The sequence below is a fragment of the Hippichthys cyanospilos genome, chromosome 7 (genome assembly GCF_059441005.1).
Source record: "Hippichthys cyanospilos isolate Australia breed blue-spotted pipefish chromosome 7, RoL_Hcya_1.0, whole genome shotgun sequence".
NCBI lineage: Eukaryota > Metazoa > Chordata > Actinopteri > Syngnathiformes > Syngnathidae > Hippichthys > Hippichthys cyanospilos.
In genome coordinates this window covers 13,225,272-13,247,371 of record NC_142375.1, presented here as the reverse complement: position 1 = coordinate 13,247,371, position 22,100 = coordinate 13,225,272, and the positions used below count along the sequence as shown (strand labels likewise).

The 22,100-nt window shown below is 38.2% G+C and overlaps 1 protein-coding gene across 1 annotated transcript in view; it reads left to right on the top strand.

The window, feature by feature from the left end:
* The window catches only part of dlc1 (DLC1 Rho GTPase activating protein), a 72,398-nt gene that overhangs the window by 11,162 nt on the left and 39,136 nt on the right, over nucleotides 1-22,100 (top strand). Inside the window, exon 4 of the mRNA XM_088419208.1 lies at nucleotides 9,756-9,786. Coding sequence (XP_088275334.1) covers nucleotides 9,756-9,786 — 31 coding nt within the window. The remainder of the gene's footprint in view (nucleotides 1-9,755; nucleotides 9,787-22,100) is intronic.

Genomic DNA, 22,100 nt, shown 5'->3' with positions numbered 1-22,100 from the left:
AAACAGTGGATTGCAATACAGTGGCCGTTCCATTCGAACACCTTTTTGAGACTATCTGTATATGCGTGTGTATTTGTGGATAGAAAACAAACATATCTTTACTCACTCCCTTACAAGTCCCGTTTCCTTTCCTTAACAATTGAGCCATGTTCTTGTGGCTCCCTAAAAAAAAAAATACAGCACTGTATGCGGATCTTACAAAAACTGTACAGTTTTGCAGTATTTCACTTTCAGCACAGTGCGCATTCACTCACTTTTTCTGTAGCAGGCATAAGACAATGCCATTCCAAATATGGCTTTTGTCATCTTTTGTTGGTGGGGTTGTCGGACTTTCACAGTGAAATCTGACTCTCCCAAGTTTCCGTTCCGGACTTTTATGTCTTTTGGCAGGACGATTTGTTGGAGATATTTTTATTTCAGTTTGATGAGTACTTTCCTTCTTGTCACTAAGTTATGCATGTGGATGGCTCTTTATCTGTATGTAGTTAGTGGACAATAGAAGAGCTGTGGTTTGCGTGCTAAGGTCGCAAGCAGATCTCTGCTCTGTCCTTCCTCTATGTTCCGGTTTGGTTGCCTCTCAGTCCCCAAACATCCTTTATGCCGACCACACCTCCTCAAGGTCCTGTGAAAGGCTCAACTTTGCTACCTTTCCTCTATCCACATGTACGAATCCACTATGCCTCATGCTTGTTGTCCGTCAACAACTAATGCAAAGCGATGAGATGGTCATGTCTGCATTTACTGTGTTTTAAGGAGCTACAAATCCAACCACTGCTTAGTCTGGAATTCAATTCCAGTGGTTACTCTGGCCACCACAGCCACTTTGTATGGTGTCATTGTCCCCAAGGTCACTCCTCACTCAGCTCGGCAGAGCTGTAATAAGGACACAAATACAGACCGAAAGATTTTTTTTTTTTTTTTTTTTTTTTTTTTAAAGGGTAGCATGCGATACAGGATATGGAAATTGAACTTCTCAACTCCCTTAAGGAAATCATGTTTTTCCGTTTATTTCAAAACTTGAGTACTTCAGGAACAGGAAGAAGACATACTGTGTATACACGGTTGATTAAAAGTCAAATGTTTCTTTATTAGGTGTAATCAAGTTGATAAATTGACAATTTCACCCATGTTGTAATAATACAACCTCAGTAATAAACATAATTTTGAAACGATACCTTTAAGAGTGTCAACAAAATGGAAAGGCTTTTGAATACAGCTCCCATGTTGGCTCCTATTTCAAGTTGTAGCTACAAAGTCAGGAGCATTTTTAATTTCTCCCAAATAAACAAAACCACATGCCAAAAATGTTTGCAGTTAATTATGCTGAAACTCTTTCAGCATCTTTGAGAGTATCAGAATGTGTTTACTGGCTACACAGTGTGTGTTTTATGGCAAACTGATTAAATCACATCCCAAGTACAAAGTATGCTATATTGACCACATGTTTTTACAATGAATCAGTCGATGGAATGACAACACTGGTGTTCTGTTGTTAGCAACTACAAATTGGTAGTGTTGGCTTGCAGTGAGTCAGTGAATCAAAGCCCATGTTGTTTTCACATTTGACTCACATTTACTCACCATAAAGAATAAAAGGAATATTTACACGAAGATGGATATGTTGACAGTAAATGTCATAGATGGATATAAAAGGCAGGCCTTTGGACGCCCCCCAGTAGCCTACAGATATTGAAGTGCAATAAATCCTAGACTTGACAAACAAACAGATGTGCATACTCACATGCACACACATTCTAGTTTTGGTGTGCCACTGGGACCTTTGGGACTCTCCAACACACTCTAATTGTCAAAAGTCGGCTTGCATCTGCCTCAACTTCTCATACATAGCGTTCATTTTAGCCTGTGCTCCACATGTTTTCAACAAGTAATGACTTTGCCATGGATCACGACATCCATTGATTGGGTCAGTATTCATGGCATGAATTATACCTCGCGGTTGCCTACTCATGAGGGGAATCATCAGCCCTGAGCATGGTATTTCTCTGGTTTCTGAGAACTGAGCTTGGTTTAGACACACAACTATGCATGTGTCACCACAAGACCTTCCTTGTAAAGCGGTCTCGATTAGCCACAGTGCACTAATTCATTTCTCTATGAATGCTTAGGTCGCCTAAACAGCACCAGTTCACCATCTCTTGACACGTAAGACGGCAGTACTGTGTACACAGATTCTCCTTGTTGATGATGTGATCTGATGATGAAAGGCATCAGGTCAGATGTTATCACTGGCACAATTCATTTAATACATTATTTTTTTATTTTATTTTTTTTAATTAATCCCCGGGCGTCTTTAAATGCCCACTTCACATTTTGAGGATGCACCGTCAATATTGATGTCTGTATTGTGTTTCTCTTTGGTGGAAATGGATTGGAATGGATTAGTAGCATTTTCATTTATATCAAATGGGAAATTTCATATGGGGTTTATGTTTTTTGAGAGACAAGTGTGGCAATGATATGAATTTGTCTTATTTCAAAGCACGACTAGTTTCTTGATTCATTAGATTGACACAGACACACACACCCATAAATAAATAACAGTAAAAATACATTTGAAAAATAGGACAAAGTTTATACATTCCTGTTTGCAGACAGTGTAGGTTACTCTGCAGGTAATGAGCCGCTGGCCTAGATATTTTGAATGCATTGCTGCAGTCAATGAATAGTCTTCATTCTTAAGTGAAAACAACAACAACAACTCAAGTAAATGCAATAAAGTTTAGGCCCAGCTATGTCTCGTCTCGTCCCGTCTTCCTCCGAAGTCACTGAGCTGCTATGGTGCCACAGTCATCCCTCCAAGTAGGCAAATATAATCCCTCTGCGTTGTTAGCTGTCTCTGTTTTCTCCCAATAAAGCCACTGGCTAATCGGCCAATCTGGCATTGTTAGTGCAGTTGGGATTATGAGGATTATCTCTTTTAACCCAGGTCACTCAGCTACAAATTCCACCTGGCGAGTGGGAAAAGGTGACGTATTTGGTTTCTTAAAATGAATACTGTCATGTGACGAAGAGTTTGTTTGTGCATTTTGAGAAATGTTTTCAATTGTGCTTTTCTTCCAAAGCGTTCACGTTTACGACATTTTCTAGTGTGTAACATTAAAGCTCCAGTGTAGCGCCAATAACCAAGCGGGCATTAAGACACTTGGATGAAAATATTTTTGCATTGCACTTGATTCATTTTATTTTACCCCATTTTATTGTCTGTATTCCTCTCTCATCATCAATTACTTGAATCTCATTTGTGTAACTTTGCTCTGTACCTAACTTTGGCAGACAAGTATGTTGTTTCATCAGCAATTGAATTGATGACCAATATGAGAAAAATAATTTTGTTTATTATATGGCAAATTGAAGGGTCTTTACATTTTGAGTGGTTAGATTTGAGGATGGGAAGTGGATGTCTTGTTTTACATCCGCCCATGTATTTAGGTGTGTTTCTTTTATTATTTATTACACTATCTGTTCCCAATTAATAAAACATCCGAACAGGTAAAAACTTGTCTTGCCAGTTGGCTCCTAGTCAGCTCTTAGAAATTAAAATGGAATTTAATAAAACTAACACTTCACAAAAATAAAGAGGACATAGGAACATTTTAAATGGGAAAAATAAATGCAGAGCCACTACTGAAGCACATGGTGGAAACAAGGCTTTAGTCAGTCACGTTCTTTCACCAAAATGATACAATCTTGATACAACCTGAATAAAATTATATAGAAATCAAGTGGATATGTTTCATATACTGTACATAGTGTCATCTGTCTCACTGATGGAGAAACTCTGTAGCGAATGTTCCTTTTTCTTTCTATCTGAGAGTACTCAATTTATTGCCTCACTGGGGATGAATTCCAAGGGTGTTTCCAAGGATATACCCCCAGGGCCTAGAACTAAATCCCAATTAGAGATTGCCTCTAACAGAAGCCTGTTGCTTGAAATTACTCTTGCAAACAAAGTTGTGTACATACTGTAAGTCATGACTCTGGACCAAAGCTTTGTACCTGTGAGTCATTGTGCATGTAATGCGAACAGTTCCTACTACACTGTAAAAGAGTGAAGTGCAGTCAGATTTCATTTTCTGCTCCTCAGAGTATAACGTGCGTTAATGTACCCCAAAGGGCTAATAATTGGGTCAAATTGAGTTGTTTTCCGGGGACCCATAAGCTCTTGAACAAAAATAACAAATAGAGCAAATTTCCTTTATTCTCTTCATTTCCTTAGTGCATGCATATACTAAAAAATATTGCTCGATCATTTTAAATGGTTAAGAAACAAGTTGGAGTGATTGGGCATCAGACAGAAGTAGCAAATGAGCAGCTGGAGATTCAGTACATTGCTCAAGGTCAAGGTGGTTCTCAGGAAGTTAGTCAGCCACATTCTTCGGTCTATAAAGTGCATTGTTTTTGGTATCCATGTTTGTTCCAACCTCCATGTTGCCAAGCCAGATCCTCAGAGTTGAGTCACTAAACCTTTCTGCAACAAGTAATTATCAGTTTGAACCAACATCTGGACAGTCACATTTCATTTGGTCATTCGATTACAAAGTTATTGCATCACTTCCTGTTGACTCTCTAAAACTCTTGACATATGGAAGCTATCAAAACGTGGTAATGTAACATGGACGGCAAAAGTATGAGTGGAGGAAAACAGGTGGGGGCAGGATTTTTTTTTTTGTTTTTTGAAAAGAGGTGTAAAATTAAATTGTTTCCCATGTCTCCCCACATGTGTAAGTGAGCCTTGCCACAGCATGGGGAATGAATTCCTCCTTAAGTGTAGGGCAACAAAAGCACATCATGCAAAAAAAAAAAAAAGCAATGAGTTCCAGATAACATCTCAAAGAACTCTGTACAAGTGTGTTCATGTGCTCCCACCAACACACACACAATTTCCCTCACCCGCACTAATACACACTTACTTCTAGTTCTGGAACCAACAGCTTATTCGAGCCATCTGCATCAATTTGGCCATTTGTGTTGAGTGGTGGGGAGAAAAAGGTTTTGGTTAGCTTGAGCTCTCCCTAATCCTTGGCCAGTGCAGACCATGGGTGGTCACCCATACACATACTCACACATCACAGCTGCACAGCAAGCAATAGCGGGGCTCAAGCGGGTGCGAGTCTGTGGTGGACTTAAGTCACGGTGGACTAATCAGGTCTGTTTTGCAGGAATATCATGATGACTTGTTTTACATATGTGATTACCTTTTCGACACAGAAAAGAGTATAAGAATTTAGGGTTTATATATATTTTTCTAAATACCAGCAGCTACGAAACCATTATCCAGTAATAGGTACAGCCTTCATTGCAATTAAACCAAACTAAACCCCAGAGGAACTTAAAAACACATAACACGACTGTTCATAATAAATGGACATTGACCAATCATTGGTTTATCGGTCAGCCGCATAGTTCTCGGCCATTATATTTTCACACACGTGCAAAGTAAACATACCAAACCTCCTGTGCTCCAGCACAACCTATTTCCAGTAAATTAGTGGCAGTAAATGAGGCAGCTGACGCCTGTTGCTTTGCAGCTTACAGCTCCCCAGTGGACACCTGACACGGCCCGGAACAACATCGCCTCTGGGACCAACCTGCTCTGTGGCATGTCGGTGGGAAATTCAGGGTGAAAATCAGGAAAATATGCACCCACGGTGCTATGAAAACACTGGTACTCACTGGTACCCATTCATCCGCATTCCTGCACGGCTCTGCAGTCTCTCACTCACATTTATTTCACTGTAATTGCTATTATGAGGGAAACACAGAGTTTTGCGGAGGGGAGATTTATATTGTGTAAGTGACTTTATGGGTCATTGACAGGAACCCGTGGTGTGGTGTTTACACAATAACAAGGGCACACACTGTTGAACTGAAATGTCTTGTTAGCGCTGGACATGGACCTCCCAGATGGAGACCTTTATTCATGACCATTCCATCATTAAGCACCCACTGGAACTCATAATGTTATACAAGTTCATCTACACATATTGACTGGCAAATGCAGCATATTAACTGGCAAATGCAGCATATTGCCTTTAATCCTTTAAAGAATACTTGGAAAGATTTTTTCTATTTCTTTCTTCCTTTTCTTTAACTTTGTCCTTGTTGGTCACTGCATTGAGGTATCGTATTTTTATTATCGCCACCATTTTTGTTGATATGCGAGGAGAAATATAATGCCTCTGCTGCCTTATAGACACGTGAGGTGTGCGCTGTCCACCTTTTTACAAGACGTTCTAGGTGTTTAAGCAATGCATAATCCCTCCCACCACACACCAGGAGCCCTGATCAAACAGAATTGACATGATGAAAGGCAGTTTCTTTTATTGTCATAATTCTTTTCACTAACATTGCACCGCTCTTTCTGCTGTTTGTTCTGTTGTGCCTGTGTGTTTTTCCATGTTTTTTCAAATGTTTGGCTTCGCTCTGTTCTTTCGTTTCTCTCCGTCACCTCATAAATCTTGTTCAGTGCATTTCCAATAAATTTTATTACACAAATAATCATAGAGAGAGTAAGCATTTCAAATTCACAGAGTGAAATGCTAAGCAATTGAACTGAAGTGTTTTTGGAAACTTTTCTTAGCCCACATATTATGTGAAAATAATGTGGACACAGTACATAACTATACCATACCATAATATTTTTGTCGAATAAATTTACAGTATTGCCTATGTCTGTGCTCGCTAATAGTATATTGGTTTACTTTTTTGACCCTAATAAAAAGATTTACTCGGTGATAATGTGCATGTGAGTGTGAACATTTGTCTGTGCGCTATGGGAGACTGGCAACTACTCAAGAGTGTAGTCCACCCAGAGCTAGCTGGGACCAATTCCAGACCCTTTTTTAGCACAATGCCTTATAGCCTTTTGATATATCCTTATGTGATTTCCACTTAAAATATATCCTTTCAACAAAGGAGAAACTCGCTAAATCAAAATTTTGGCAGGATATAGATCAGTTGCAGCCAGACAGCCACAGGGTAAAGAAGAACACTTGCAAGAGATACATAAAAAAGTCAAAATTGTTTATATTATTGTCTTTAGCCCGCGCTCGCACATACACATGCGAAGGAATGTAATATGGACTTTTCAGGGCTAACATTACTTGCGTCCAACAGCAGCTGTAATAGCACAGAACATAAATTTGTCTCCAAAGTTACCTCACTCTTGTTCTGCTTATTCTGGTAATTCAATAATAGTTAAGTCTATGGTCTCAACGTTCCCCTTGGGCCTACTTTGGAGACTTTGGTTGGCAATTAACCCAAAATGTAATTGGCCACAGAGCCATGTTTTACTCAATACATGTCTCTTTCTCCCACATTTTATGCACAACCGCGGCCATATAATATGTGCCAACACACATGTACAAACCCTGGGACGTTTACCACAAGTGATGGACTCACTTTGACTTAGAGACAAAATGAATTAAACCAATGTGTATAAAGGCAACCATTTATCTAGTGCTAATCAGTTCACATGTGTGAGGAAACAAACCATGAATGAGAGCAGTCATGGTATTCACTTTCACCAGAGTGTGTCATGCTTGAGTTGCTGTGGCGGTTCATCATAAACTTTAAGAGCTCTCTTGAGAATGGTGAAACAAAAGGTACGTGACCGTAGTTTAGCTTTTTATTGTTTTCTCATTTTATTCTGGTTGTAATACATGCAGTACATCATTCAATACAAATAATAAAGATATTTTAAATTATAGATTATTATTATATATAACTGTGCATGGTGTATACAAAAATGACACTTATGTACATACTTCCTGCATTGTCTCCTTTTTTCTGTCCTTCACTGAATATGTGGATATGGATAACAACATATTCAGTAAGGGACAGAAAATATATGTGTATATATAGTAAGCGGAGAGATGCCTGTTTTCTAAATGTTGGGAGGACTTAATGGAGTTCATGCAGGGGATTCACAGAAGTGTCTGAAAAGTGCAGAATGTGTCTGCAGGCGCCTCAATCAAATTCATAAATATCACGCAACATTGACTGCACTACAATTTAGAACTTCTTCATGCTGGTCTAAATAATAGTCTGCTTTCTGCCACTAATTTGTCAAGTAATAAAACCCAACAGACTGCCAAAAGTTGGTGTCGAACTGGTGGTATATCAAAAATTATGGCATTGTCATTCTCATAAAAATAAAGGGCAAGGTAAAAAAAAAAAAAAGAAAGAAAGAAAAAAAGGAGATATATGCTTGCCTCTTGTTAAGACTGAGCATGTATAACTGTCATTTTTTTCATTACATAAGTAAAGATGGAACAGTGGTGTAATAGTAGCAGCCCCTTTTCACAGTCTCAAAGACTTTTTTTCCGTTTAATTTTTGTGTTGCCCGCTTCATGTGGTTTACGACACTAATGGATTGGGGGTAGTCGACCCGAGTACCTTACCACTTTTATTACCATTTTATTGTTGAAAACAATTATCAGTTTGACGGGTCATTAACATAAGCAATAATAGTGCTGATTCTGTTTTGTATTTAATTATCTGCTAGAGAAGTACCATGTAAAACTTTCCCACTTTGCTGGGGTCTCTTTTGAAGGCACTGGCAGAGCATTTTCAAATCTTCTGTTAATGAGCTGATTTCGTCTAACTGTAAAATAACGTTGCACTTTCAAATTTCTACATTCCCTCTGTCTCGGGGTACTTATTTTACTTACCAAGTCCTTATTCCCATCTGCTGCCAAGTCCTTCTTACCATGCCATTCTCAAATTTACACAAAAGTCTGTCCAAAGATGATTTAGTTTGGAAGGAGTAGTTTGTGAGCATGTGCTGTGTTTTTTGCCATTAGTAGCTACTGATTTGGCATGCAAATTGCAGTGGTTTTAGTCAGTGTGGATGGAAATCATTTTGATAGCTATATTTTCAAACTATCAAAGCATCAGGCAAAAAAAAAAAAAAAGAAAATCTTATTTGGACTGTATCATTTTTGTGTAAATAGCCTTAACTAGGCTGAGCAAAACAGGGAACAACGGACAAGAAATCCTTCTGTCTTATGAATACCATTTATTTAGTTGTTTCTTTACAAACGGGGTAAGTTAGACAAAGTGGACAAATGCCACAGAAAGTGTACCTTGTCTTCCATGCCTTTTCTGAGCTCTTCCAGGGGAGTGTGGATTAAAACAGGTCAGGGTGTAGGGGTCAGCCAAGGAACCCAGGGTCAAAAGTCAGAGGCAAAAAAGACCTTTGCATTCCAACCGACTGCTGCCCACCATGCACTCAAACACAGTCACATGCACACGCGCCCACACACGCATGTATACACACGCACACACTTATCCGACGACACATGCCTGTGCAATTCTTTTCTTTGTCTCCACATTATGGTGATACAGAATTTTTGGAGCTCGAGCATGAACCATTACATTCCCAGAATGATGATGTTATCAGACAAGCCTCTCCGGACTACCTATGTCATGCTTGAGTCAACAATGGATCAGAGCTCCGCTTGCTGTACTTTGGCGCTTAATGATGCAATATTTGCCAAAGTCTCTTGGGGTTTATAATCTTCTGTGACCATGCATTGAGACGTTTGCATTAAAAGAGAAGTAATTATATGAAGCTACTGCTTGCCTTTGTGCTGTCGTTATCGTCCAATCTGAAGGTGTAACTGTTTTGCTATGTAGCTGAAAACATGATCTTAAACACTTTTTTTGTTGGAAAATACACAATGTTTTTGCTTATCATAGCATAACTTCCTTACTTGTGTTGTCTTTTTCAGAGTTCTGCAACCCCAGAGAGAACAAAAGCAGGTCAGTGATTTTCGTATATTGATAAATAGCTTGCATTTGTATAGTCACATACCTTTGGTGTGGTTTCACATCTGTTCGAACATGTTTGCGTTGCCTTCATTGTTGACAAAACGTAACTGTCTGCAATTGTCCTGATCTGTCTCTAGTCATGTGAGGAGCATTTGCACTACAGTTTCTGATATCATTGTCCGGCAATCGGCATGGTGTAAGAGCGGGAATGAAGGGGAACAGGATCTGGTCCGATGACTCTCTTGATGTTAGTCTTGATAAGAACCCAGACTCATCTAGTGAGCCATCTAGCCTGTCGCCTTTCAAAGATAAGGAGCCAGACTGGTTGACGAGAGTGCCCAAAATATTTGGCCCAAATCTGTTTATCCTTTCCAGTCAAATCTTACTTAGCTGTTTGTGTGTTTATATCAGTAATGAGAAAGTCAGACAATGTTTCCAGTTAGTCCAACAATTATCCATGTATCCGTCTGTCCATCTATTTTGTACAATGCTTATAGTGTTCACACTCTTGGCCAGCTGAGGTCTATATCTTAATTGACTGGGTGAAAGGAAAGACTACGTCCCGGACTCTTCACATTCATGTTCATGTTCACTATAAGACGCACTTAGAATCCAATAATTTCACAATTAGATGTGCCTTATGTATCGATGTCAGCTTTTGAGTTTGTTCACTTTACTTCAAATTCCTTCCTATTGACTGTCACCTGAGGGTCCAAAAAATATGATACTTTAAATCGGTCTTCAAATTACATTCTGGAAAAATACAATCTTATTAGGGCTCGATAAAGAGCTCAAGTTGAAAATTAATGTGCAGTGGTGAGCCTTGTGACCTGGTACACTTTATAACCCAGTGTGTCTACTATATACACATTTACAAAACTACACTTGTTCATTAAGGCTGCACCTTGTGTGTTGGGCCTTATGGTCTGAAAAATCTGTTACTCATTTATAAATCTAATATTTTAAGTAATCATCTTGTCATTTTTTTAGTGTCCAACTGTGAAGGCCCAGAATTACTACTACCTGATAATATCCTTTAAGTAAGGGAAATTTGGTAATTGGGTTGCAATCTGGGTAACATATTGTAAAGATTTATTGAAACATGACCCACATCAAAACATTACAAAAAATAATTAGATCCATACACAATGTTATATCTCAACATGTTATCTGTTTATGTGCTAAGCGTATCATGACCTAGACTGGTTTGAGCATGTCGAATAAACACAAGGTAAATTATATTAAAGTCTTCACATCAGTCAATTTTACTGTATGCCGTTTTGGTGTAAAAACTTTGAGAGTTCCTGTCCTCTTTAAGCACATGTTTTCCAAAATATCAAGCATGATGGCTAAAATTTTCTGTGTGACCCTACAGGCATATTCTCCTAAATAATGATTGAATTACAAATGATAGAATATTTAGAGAATTCTGTTCGAGACATTCGACTACTTGCATTTAATGCATCTACAAATCATCAGCCAAAGGGATTTATCTTGAATTTGTTCAGGTCTGGACCCGCAAATATAAACCCACGTGACTTCCTGACAATGAATAGCCTTCAGTGTCTTCACATAATGTCAAAACATTTCAATGTTTTACCTCATTCACTTTATGAATTCACTTTAAGAACATTCCATCTCTGGTTCCACTCTCTTAGCAGTCTGGTGCTAATGCACCAGGTCATCAAATTACGGATGGACAGGCAAGCAGCTGGTGGTGGTCAATGTTCATTAAATATCCCCCCCCCCCCCCCCCCCCCCCCCCCCCCCCCCAGGTCCTCATTCCTTTGGTAAACATTGCTGGCAAAGTGGTGTGACTTGGGGACAAGGCTTTCATATTGCCCCCTACTGTTGCAAAGTCTGCAAGGAGTCCTCACTCGCTATTGCTCTGTCTCGCCTTGTAATTACTGCCACTTGCTGAGAAAGCCTTTCACAGAAAATTCGCAGAAGGCACTCCCGTTATAGTCAAAAGTCCAGACCTTTTTTGACAACTGAAGTTTTCAGAAGACATCATACCAACTTCAAAATGTCTGTCATTTATTGTAATTTTAACCCTACGTCAGTCTGACTTCCTGGAAGCAAGTTATGTAAGTACCAGTGCCTCTGTGTGATGGGGAGTTTAAAAGGGGGTGGGGTATGTTGGAAGTCAGTGGAGGTTTTGGGGCCTTGATTCAACACAAAGCCCAATGTTCATTGTGGTACTTCAAAGACCCCTCTGTATCACCATTAAAGTCTCTGGGAATGACACGTTTGTGACAGTGTTACATCACACACGATGCCCTAAAGCCTCCCGTTCTGCTGCCGTGAGAGAATTGTCCATTCATGGTTAATTTATATCTCTGGGACAACAGCGGCACTTTAATGATCAGCGAGAAGTCCCAACAGCCCCACACTTGTCATGCTCTGACACTTAACGTGGGTGCAGTCAGTATCGCGTCTTTCCTGTGTATGAATACAATGCGTCTTTAAAAGTGAACTATCTGTTAAGGAAGTTTAATTGATGCCCCCATGGTGCTTGTTACAGCCGCAGCTGCTTGAGCCAACACAACATCAAACAGAAGCCAAACATGCATACAGCCATGTGGAATACCAACACAGTGCTACTCTATGTGACATGCTATTCCTTACCTTATTATAGATTATCATGTCTTCCAAACATCTGCAAATAATCCAAATATAATGAATCGTCAGTTCTGGTATCTCTTTCTTTAACGGGTGTATTGCTACTTTTAACGATTTCGCTCATGCTTTGAAGCAACAATGGCGTTCAATTTGTTTGCATGAGAGCGTGCCCCTCCCACCGCAGAGAAAATAGCGAGTCGGGTAAAAAGTGAAGTTAAAAAAAGTTTTGAAATGTCTTGTGAGTAAACATGTTTATTACGCTAATAATGTAATGCCAGTAACATAATGTTTTGATAGCTCATCCATGTTGTCACTCCTAACGTGCAGATGAGATGACACGTATGTACTGTCATTCTGCTACATGGTAGAGCTAAAACTACCAATTTCCACTTTTATGTTCTTTTATGAGGGATGAAATGTGAATCAAGAGGATGAAAAGATGATTACGATTGTCTTTGCAAAGTCAGTCTGGCCCCCCAAACGCAAGCAGCATGTGACTCATAAATACTGGCTAGTGTTGTCTTACTTTTGTAATACCTTGAAAAAAAAACAAAAAGAAAAAAAAAACTTATGTAAAACTGTCAAATTCACAGCAAAAATGCATTTTCTTCATGTGGACAGAAACATCTGAGCTATAATATCCACACACACAAACACACAGACGGGGTAGCAACCGTAAAACAAACAAAATTTGGCAGATGATGTCTCATTGTCTCAAGCTTAATGGGAATGTTGTTTTGGGGTTTGAGGCCAAAGAACCGTAGTTGCTAAATTGTATGTATTCCTCAGAATTTAAAGTGTTCATGACAAAGGTTGTGCATCGACGACTGATGGGCTAGGAAAAAAAAAAGATGCCCACCACATGACAGATTTTTTCCTGTAGCAAGTGGGTCTGGAACATTTCCCTCCGGATTATGGGGGGGTTTGACGAATGATGAAACAAGGTATATCAAAGTTTTAATCATTGTGGTTTTATAGCAAAAAAAGGTCATACTCTGTGTTTTGTGTCAGAACTCTGCATTTTCCTTGGAGTGACGCATGCTGCTCCAGACAGATAATAATACTACATACATATAATGCTCAATACTTTATAATATATAAATGCTGCGAGATTTTGCACCCAAACACTCCTTCACCTCCTTAGAAATCCACATGTCTGCATTTTTTTTATTAATGAAGAAAAAATATTTTGTGCCAAAACAACATCAATCAAGCTTTCCAAATCAGATTCATGATTCCAAGTCATACAAATGTTTTACACAAGGAATGATGGCTATATAAAAGCATATTCCCAACCGTCGTCATAATTCCGTCAGCACCTTTTATATTACATTGTTTTATAATTGGATGTGGGTACTTGTCTCTGAGCTTGTCAGCACCCGATTTAAAGATTCTTGAGATATCTTTATTTCATCTCGACTACGGCTGTGTTTTATATCATCACCCTGAGCTGTTTTGATCTAAATATAATTCAGTGGGAATGTAAACAGAACACAGTGATGGACAAGTAACCAGCTGTAACCTGACCTTCTATCTATTCCTTCGATTCTTGGTTTGACATCATTTTGCCTCAGCTGTAGGTGGAGACAAGGAGATCCAAGAATAAGAGAAAAGCTGAAGCACCCTCAGTTGTCCTACATGAGTAAACTTATGCAATGAACAACTGCTTTGTCTCGCACGTTTTGTTTTGGTTTTCCTGATGTCATTAATTCTCTGGTATCACTAGAACTATTTATCAATATATACTTTATGGCTCACATTTTTCACCTGTTATTGTAGAGCACACAGGGAAAATAATCAACGGTTTAGCAATTTTTCTCCCAAGCCTTGAGTTGGCTTCGATTAAGCAATACAATTCTGCTACGTTTGATTGGAAATATAGCAAACAATTAGCTAAGTCTATCGTCAAGACTGGAATTAACATCCATGGCTTGTCTGGCTCTGTCCCTAATTTGCTTCCCCTCAAATGGGAATTATTACACAACAACATGTCTCATCTTGCTTGTCTGATCCAAGTGCAAACGTAATTTACCTGTTTATGTGGTTTAAAATATACACGATAAAAGACAACACTATGTTATCTCATTATTCAGTGTTGTAGCATGCTTAAGTACCTGCAGTAAATGCATTTTCACAAAAATCACAAAAAGCTCGATTGTGAAAAATATTCATATTAATTTTCTGATTTAAAAACAGTCATTTGAAAATGTTATAGTGAAGATCATAATCTGTTAAAATGTAACAAAAATGTTGAGACAAAGTTCATACAAATTCACGAAATTATATAGTTCCCTCCTTTTTTTCCCCCTAAGGAATTGATATTGAGAACGTTAGAAACCAGAATGGAATAGAGAAATTGGAATCATCCACATTCAAATGATGCCCAATCTTAAAGAGGATAGAACAGTGTGATTATTTTATTCATTTCAACTATACTCTGTGTTTGCCTTGGTGAATAAGATGTTCTTGCACATCAGATGAGCCACTAATCTTGTGACTGAGCTTTTGAGGCCCACCGTTTTCGTCTGGAATCCACAAAATTGGCACTTTTCCACACCAATTTAGATCAGTGCTGATCATCACACTGAAAACAATCACCATTCACATAAACTGCCTCGTTTTGGTCCAACTCTGATCTATTCTACTTTGCCCTTGTATAAACTCAACAGCAACATACCCTTTGAGGACCTTAGTGGGGTGAAAGATGAATTGAAACAGCAGTAGTCTGGAGCCAACTCCAAATTAGCCTGTGACTGATGTTAGTTTTTCTGTTACCGTTCCTGCTTTTTTAGACTGCCTTATCCTACTTTTTGCCACATATCCATAAATAGTACAAGAGTCACTGTCTTTGTGCAAGGTCACATTCCTTGCTTTCCTCGTCAGTCTGGCAGCCCCCCGCCAAAACACTAGCCCCTCCTCTCTCGCTCGCCTTCGTTTCCTGTGTGGAGACTGGTACTATGTGCATTTCATTTTTATTTCACTCTTCACATTTCGACCATACATCTGCAGATGCAGGCTTTACTGAAGTTAAAACCGCCATGAACCCTTTTGTTCTTCCTCTTTCTTTTCCCATGCACTGCATCTGAGACCCCTTTCGGGCATCTGTCTGTGCTTCATTGGCCCTCTGAGAAGGAAACCAAACCACATGAGGGGGAATTTACAACAGGAAGCCTGCTTGCTTGACTGCCGGAGTTTCAACAAAACCATCTCTGAAATCATTCCTGCACTCTGGAATGTCATTGATCGTATAGTTTATCAACATATTTTATTCAAGACCAAACATGTTGTGATTACGTTATTTTAGGATAATCAGACTATGGTACGGGAAAACTCCGATACTCCGATCTTACCTATGTTTGCCATTGGTTGATCGGCAGTCCTAATGGGACTGAGGGTCACATCATGTGGTTTAAAGAGATGTTTGAGGTAATTTAGTAAACATGTTTGTCTTTGTAAAATGTATGTTTCGCTGCTATTTTGTTTACTTGCTCCGAGCTTCATTCTTGTGACAATAATATTTTGGGAGGTCAAAAACGCAAAAGCACCGACAGAAGGATAGTGGAAGGGAAAGAATGTGGGACTCTTACTTTATCACACTCAGCAAACCAATGAGACCATAAAGCCATTTGGCCGTGATGGGCGTAATGCTATCAGCAGTGCAACTATATTAGCTTCTCTAACTGGAGTATTCAGCCAAAGTGTTAAGTTTTCTTGCTTGATGTGTTAATGCTTAATGAAGAATACAATTGGGGGACAATGTGAATGGTGCAAACGGCTCAAAGTCGCAGATGCACAAAAACTCATGCAGCCTTTGACTAACATTATAAATCAACCAATTTATCTGAGTGTAGTCTGTCTTAAAATAGCATTCTTGCTATTTTCATTTAAAATGGGGTGTCAGCAATTAGTTAAAACAATGCAGTATTTTTAAGAACTCTACATTTCTGTAACTCCACTTGACCAGGAGATGATTTGTTGCAACCTCTATTAAAAGGACACAGTGTAAGATTTAGACCCTTTTTCATTTAAAAGGAATAAATTAAATGATTATAAATTTCAGGAACCTGCAAATAAATGTGTTCTTAACAACCAAGAGTATGTTTTAAATCGTAGGTCTAGTTAATATATTAAATTATATTACATGGGGGGGTGGCACTTATCCAGATATATATATATATATATATATATATATATATATATATATATATATATATATATATATATATATATATATATATATATAAATTGCTCATCCAAACAGGAAATGATTTACATAAGAAAACCTTAAATTTATCAGGGCTGCTCAAGCTTTTTTCTATGACTGCAGTACTTGCTGTCTGGTTATATACAGGTACTACTAACAGTACTTTTTGTGAAGATATGTCATAATCACCATCAGCAGATATCTAAATGTTATAGTGTAGAGGGTCCTATCTGTGGTTCCCCACGACACCATGTAGAATGCCATTGAGTTGAATCTTTCTGCCCAAAACTTCTTTCTTTGGTTATGGTAAATATTAACCCTTTCTTACCACAATATTTGTTTATTGGCAATTTGCTGTGCTGTACAGGTACAGTGTATGCCGAAGCCTGCCTATTATGCGTAGTCGGCCACAGCTGGCTAAAGTAAATAGATATAATGGCAATGCGAGATGTCAGTTGTGCCTTTAAAGCACTCAGATATGCGCTGTGACCACTGAAGCTTGAGTCAGAAAGCACTTACTCACACTTACAGTATATTCACACACACACACACAGACACACTGGAGAGAATAGAATATGAGAGTATTGCGGCACTAGCTGGATGTGTCCCAGCAGTTACCGCATTGAAGCTTGCTGCAGCAGATGGGAGTGTACAGTCCAGACTGGAAGAGAGCAGAGTGAGAGCCAGGAGGAGGCAAAAATCTATACAAAAACAAAAAAAAACAGGCTGAGTTCTGGAGAGACTAGGTAGCTGATTTTTTTTTTTTTTTTTTTTAAACAGGCATCTAAGCGGAAGAAAGCTGGAAGTACTGTAGATGCAATCTTTAGCAAGGTACACAAACAGGCTAGCTGGGTGGGTGAGGTTAGTCAGTTTTTTCTTAAAACAGGCTGATTTGTTGGAGGTGTCAGCAGCATGTCTCGCTCCATCAGGCTGCTCCTTCTGCAGAAGTCCTTCAGTGGCCACAACACATCCTCCAGTTCAAGAACCTTAGATATGATCAACAAAAATGTTTGGGAAAACCGATTGACGGGTAAGTCAACTTTCAGAGTGGTATTTTTAAGATTGTCATTCATTATGCGTGCATTATTTGCGTGTGTACAGTATTTGGTGGCGATGCGTTGGTCTTTGACAATATAGCCGTTTCCTTCAGCTGGCCAACTAATTTATATTGATGTGAGTGTTGGCGGTTGTCTGTCTCAATGTTGTCTATTATTGGCTGGTGACCAATCCACATCTGTATGTCTGAGAATACACAGGTCTTTAAATCCATACTTGCTGTCATGATCTGGACAGTCAGAAAGGTGAAATGTAATTTTTAGAACTATTTACTTTGACAATTGTGGAAAAAGTAATACACACCTACTCTACATACCGGTTGCTACTTGTATTGGGAATGGGAAATGACTGTGACTTTTCAGTTACAATACACTTCTAGGAAACAAATTGTGACTCCTGATAATATTTAAGGGACATTAAAATTTTGCTTGCAAATTGACACATATGGATGAACTAGACAATCTTCTACTGTTTAGGGCGGTTTACTACTGCATTTTGACCTGTGCACAGGAGATATTGTACTGTGCATTAGGCGTGTTTAGCTCATAGAAAATCAAGCATTTATTAATCATAACAAGTTACCCGAAAGATCAATAAATGGCTCATGATGGAATTATTGAAGTCTGTAATATAGTTTAGTTCAAACAAATAGTATTTTTCTTAGCTGTTGTCACAGTTTGAGTCATGTTTAAAAGTCTCGATGTGTATCTGTTAACTACAATTTTATCTGTCTCTGTGTGCACGCATGTATGGTTCCCCATGCATTTCCTGTGTAATGAACCTGTGGTGCATCATAACAATCAGGTCCATTAGTCCGCTTTCAACTCCCTGTAAAGTAGTTTGCTTCTCAGTTGCACTTAGTCGTTTACCAGTTTCTTTCATTCTGTGCTACACATAGTGGGACACCCATACGATTCTAGAGCATGCTTGACAGACACACAGTCCGGATTCTTCGACCTGTGTTGAGCACACCATACTGTGCTCAAGCTTGCATGGATGGAAATGTAGATGTAAATGCTGATACAGGTAGGGTACACAACGTACAATGACATTTTCAGTTGCCTCCGATCAAACGACTCAGAATAATCTTCAAGTTTGCAATGTTGCAGAAAATTAGTGTTCGGACTGACTGAATATGAAGGGGTGTACTTGCTCATTTTGACTGAGAGAATGTGAGCAACCAGCAGTACAAACCAAATGTGGTTAAATGTAAAGAACAATATATGATTGACAGACATTCAGTTAGTGATGGTGATTATTTTTAACATCTACTCCTCAAAGGATTCATTTAAAGACACTCTGTTGGTCAATATGCGAGGAGGCATTAATTCCCTTTAATTATATTATTCCATCCATCCATCCTTTATCTACTCATCTGTGGTCAGGTCTTACAATTTTGTTAGGCCAAAATAACAGTTTTCTCCTCATGTAGATGACCACTATATTAACCACATATTTTGGCCACTTCAGCTGTGATTATCTTCAAGAGGAGTGAATAGAGTGATGTTTGGTGACGTCTCAGATGCCTCAACTTCCTCAAATTGGCACAGGTGACAGAATTAGTTTTTCCCGAGCTAAATCTGAGAATATTGCCACATGTAGTGACCTCAAAGATGAAGTAAACCACAACAGGAATTAAAAAAAAAAATCCAACTACAAACTTTACTCTAAATGTGACAGCCTGTAAGCAAATCTGCCTGTTGGTAGCACTAAGGTATGACAGCAAACATTAATGAATAAATTCATTGTTAATTTCTGACAAGCGTGTACCATTGCCATCTAGCCAGCAATTTTCTACTCTCTTTCTTTCATTGTCATGCTGTGTGAATGCTGTATATGTAAAACCTGATGCCCTTTTAATTCATGTATGCTTGTTTCCAGGCCATAAAATGCAGGAACACATCGTTTTGTCCCAAGAGGGACGTGCTTAATTAGGCCATTTGTGATCACTTTGGATATACGTGCTATAAGGACATTTTATTGCGCTAAAGTGGAAAGTACATTGCATTGCACAGCACACTGCTTCTATTGTAAACGTAGTTTCTGCAGTTATGATGCGTAAATTGGATAATGTGGTTTAGTGCATGATGCTGTTTTTTTTAACATACTTTCATAATAATATTAATGATGAGTTTTACAGAAAATTACACTATCAGAGAGGTTTTCATTCAACAACATTATTGTGGTTATATATATTATAATTATGGGTGGGGGGTACAGCTATTGTTTTTAATCTAATGTAATTGCCTACTTGCCACTACTGAAGTTCCATATGACATTTGGAGATTTAGATAAAAATGATCATTTACATTTTATACACCATAGCATGTGATACAGTCATGTGTGTGATCTGTGACCCGTAATGACGCACTTACCTACATTTGTGGCATAGCCTAAACACATCCATAGTCACACATCTCGACATCTAATAGTCTTGTTGACTCGACACTTGTTGCCCATGTGATCAAATCACATATTTCAGCCTGTTTACAGCTCAAGGGGAAAACATGTATCAAAGAACACTGAGGTTATTCAATGGCAAAAACCCAGCTGTCATGGAAGTCTTTGTGTGCACTGTCCAGTGGATATTTCATCCAGAAGGTTATCGCTTCATCCCTGAAGCCTCCTTAAATCACCCTCTTTGTTTTTTTGTTGTTTTTTTTTAAACCAGATTAGTTGTTAGTGTCAAACTTTTCAACTTGTTTTTCTGATCCTTTGTGCATTTTACATGGTCAGTCCCCCTTGTTTGAAATGGTGTTTGTAACTTTCAAAGAGGCCAAAGTGTATCTGATAGCTTACAGATAGTAAGGAAAAGTCAAATGATTACCTGTCATCATTCCTGCCTGAAGAAAATGTGCTCTTGCCTAGTAGTCCCCAACCTCTCACGCGGCTCATTCAAAACACCACAGCAGCATGACTTCATCATGTAAGATTGTGATTACACAATTGGCCTGGCATAGTATTATACAGTATTATAATGTGTCCAATTGAAATTGTATGGCACATTATGAAGTGCAAAATCCAACAATGAAGAAAGGTCTCACACTGTTGCTGAATTTGTCCATCTATTTGTGCATCAAGAAAAAATGGCAAGAATTTCAACCTCCAAAACTTCTTCAGTTCCCAAACATTTATCAAGTGTTTTTCGAAAGAAAAGTGATGTGTATACTGTAAAAAGAAAACATAAATTTAGCTTAAAAATATTGAAGTAAACCATCACAACTGATATTCAGGCTTTGGTCATTTTAATAATATTTAATTGAATAGTTTGATTCAAATTAGTATTTTTAAATTGAATTGAACTGATAATTGGCTATGATGGTTTACTTCAATATTTTTGTGGTAAGCTAATGTTTTGTTTTTACAGTGTAATACAGTGGTAAACATGGCCCTGTTGCAGCTTTTTTGGATTGCGCTGCATGCATCATATTTAAAATGAGTGTGCATTTGTGGAAAAAGAAAAACAATAAAATTCCAAAGTATAGTTTTAATTGTATTAAATTAAAAATAAGTTGAATAGCATTGGCGGTCCCTGCATTTCATGAAGTCGTTCTTAGTCGGACTCAGATAATTAACCCTCATAATACCGTCATTTATGACACCAGGTCTAGAGAAATCATCTAAAGAAGCACACACACACACACATTACTGGGCATTGCATCACCTTAAGTGTGCAACACAGGCTATTTTCCGGAGCATTTAAACATCAATAATTCTTCATCAGCAATTAAAACTTGTCACTATATGTACGTTATAGTCAAAACTTGAATTTAAAATTATTTGTCCACAAAGTGTTATTAAATCCACCAAGAGCAGGCAAGCTTTTACAAGATTGTATGCTAAATTATAGGTTGCAGTTTAATATAAGGAAAAACAAGACCGTCACAAGACCAACTATTTATTGAAAAGAGAAGTAAACAAATCTTTTTCATTTGTTCTTGAGAATATATATATATATATATATATATATATATATATATATATATATATATATATATATATATATATATATATATATATATATATGAAATTTTAAAATAATCACAAAACATATGAGAGGAATTGAACATTTTGCTTAATTGAGGAGACATTCACAAACTATCTGAAGATACTGTGCATTTTGGAGTTTTCAAACAGTATCTGCATTACTAAGGCCTCTTTCTATCTATCTATTCATAATGCAAAATCCAGAGTGTTTGTTCATTTCTAGACATCACTGTGGCCCAGTGATGTTAACCAACATTCTAAGTAAATCCGTCTTCTGTTCAAAACAGGCTCTCGTGTGTTCCAAAGGGCTAAACCAAAATAATTAGAAGTCTGCTGTCACTGGTTGGGAAACGTCAACGAAAGTCAAATAAGTCACCTTTCATTATTGTGACTCTGCAGTTTCTATAGCCTTGTGTGTGCTACTTCACCAATTTCA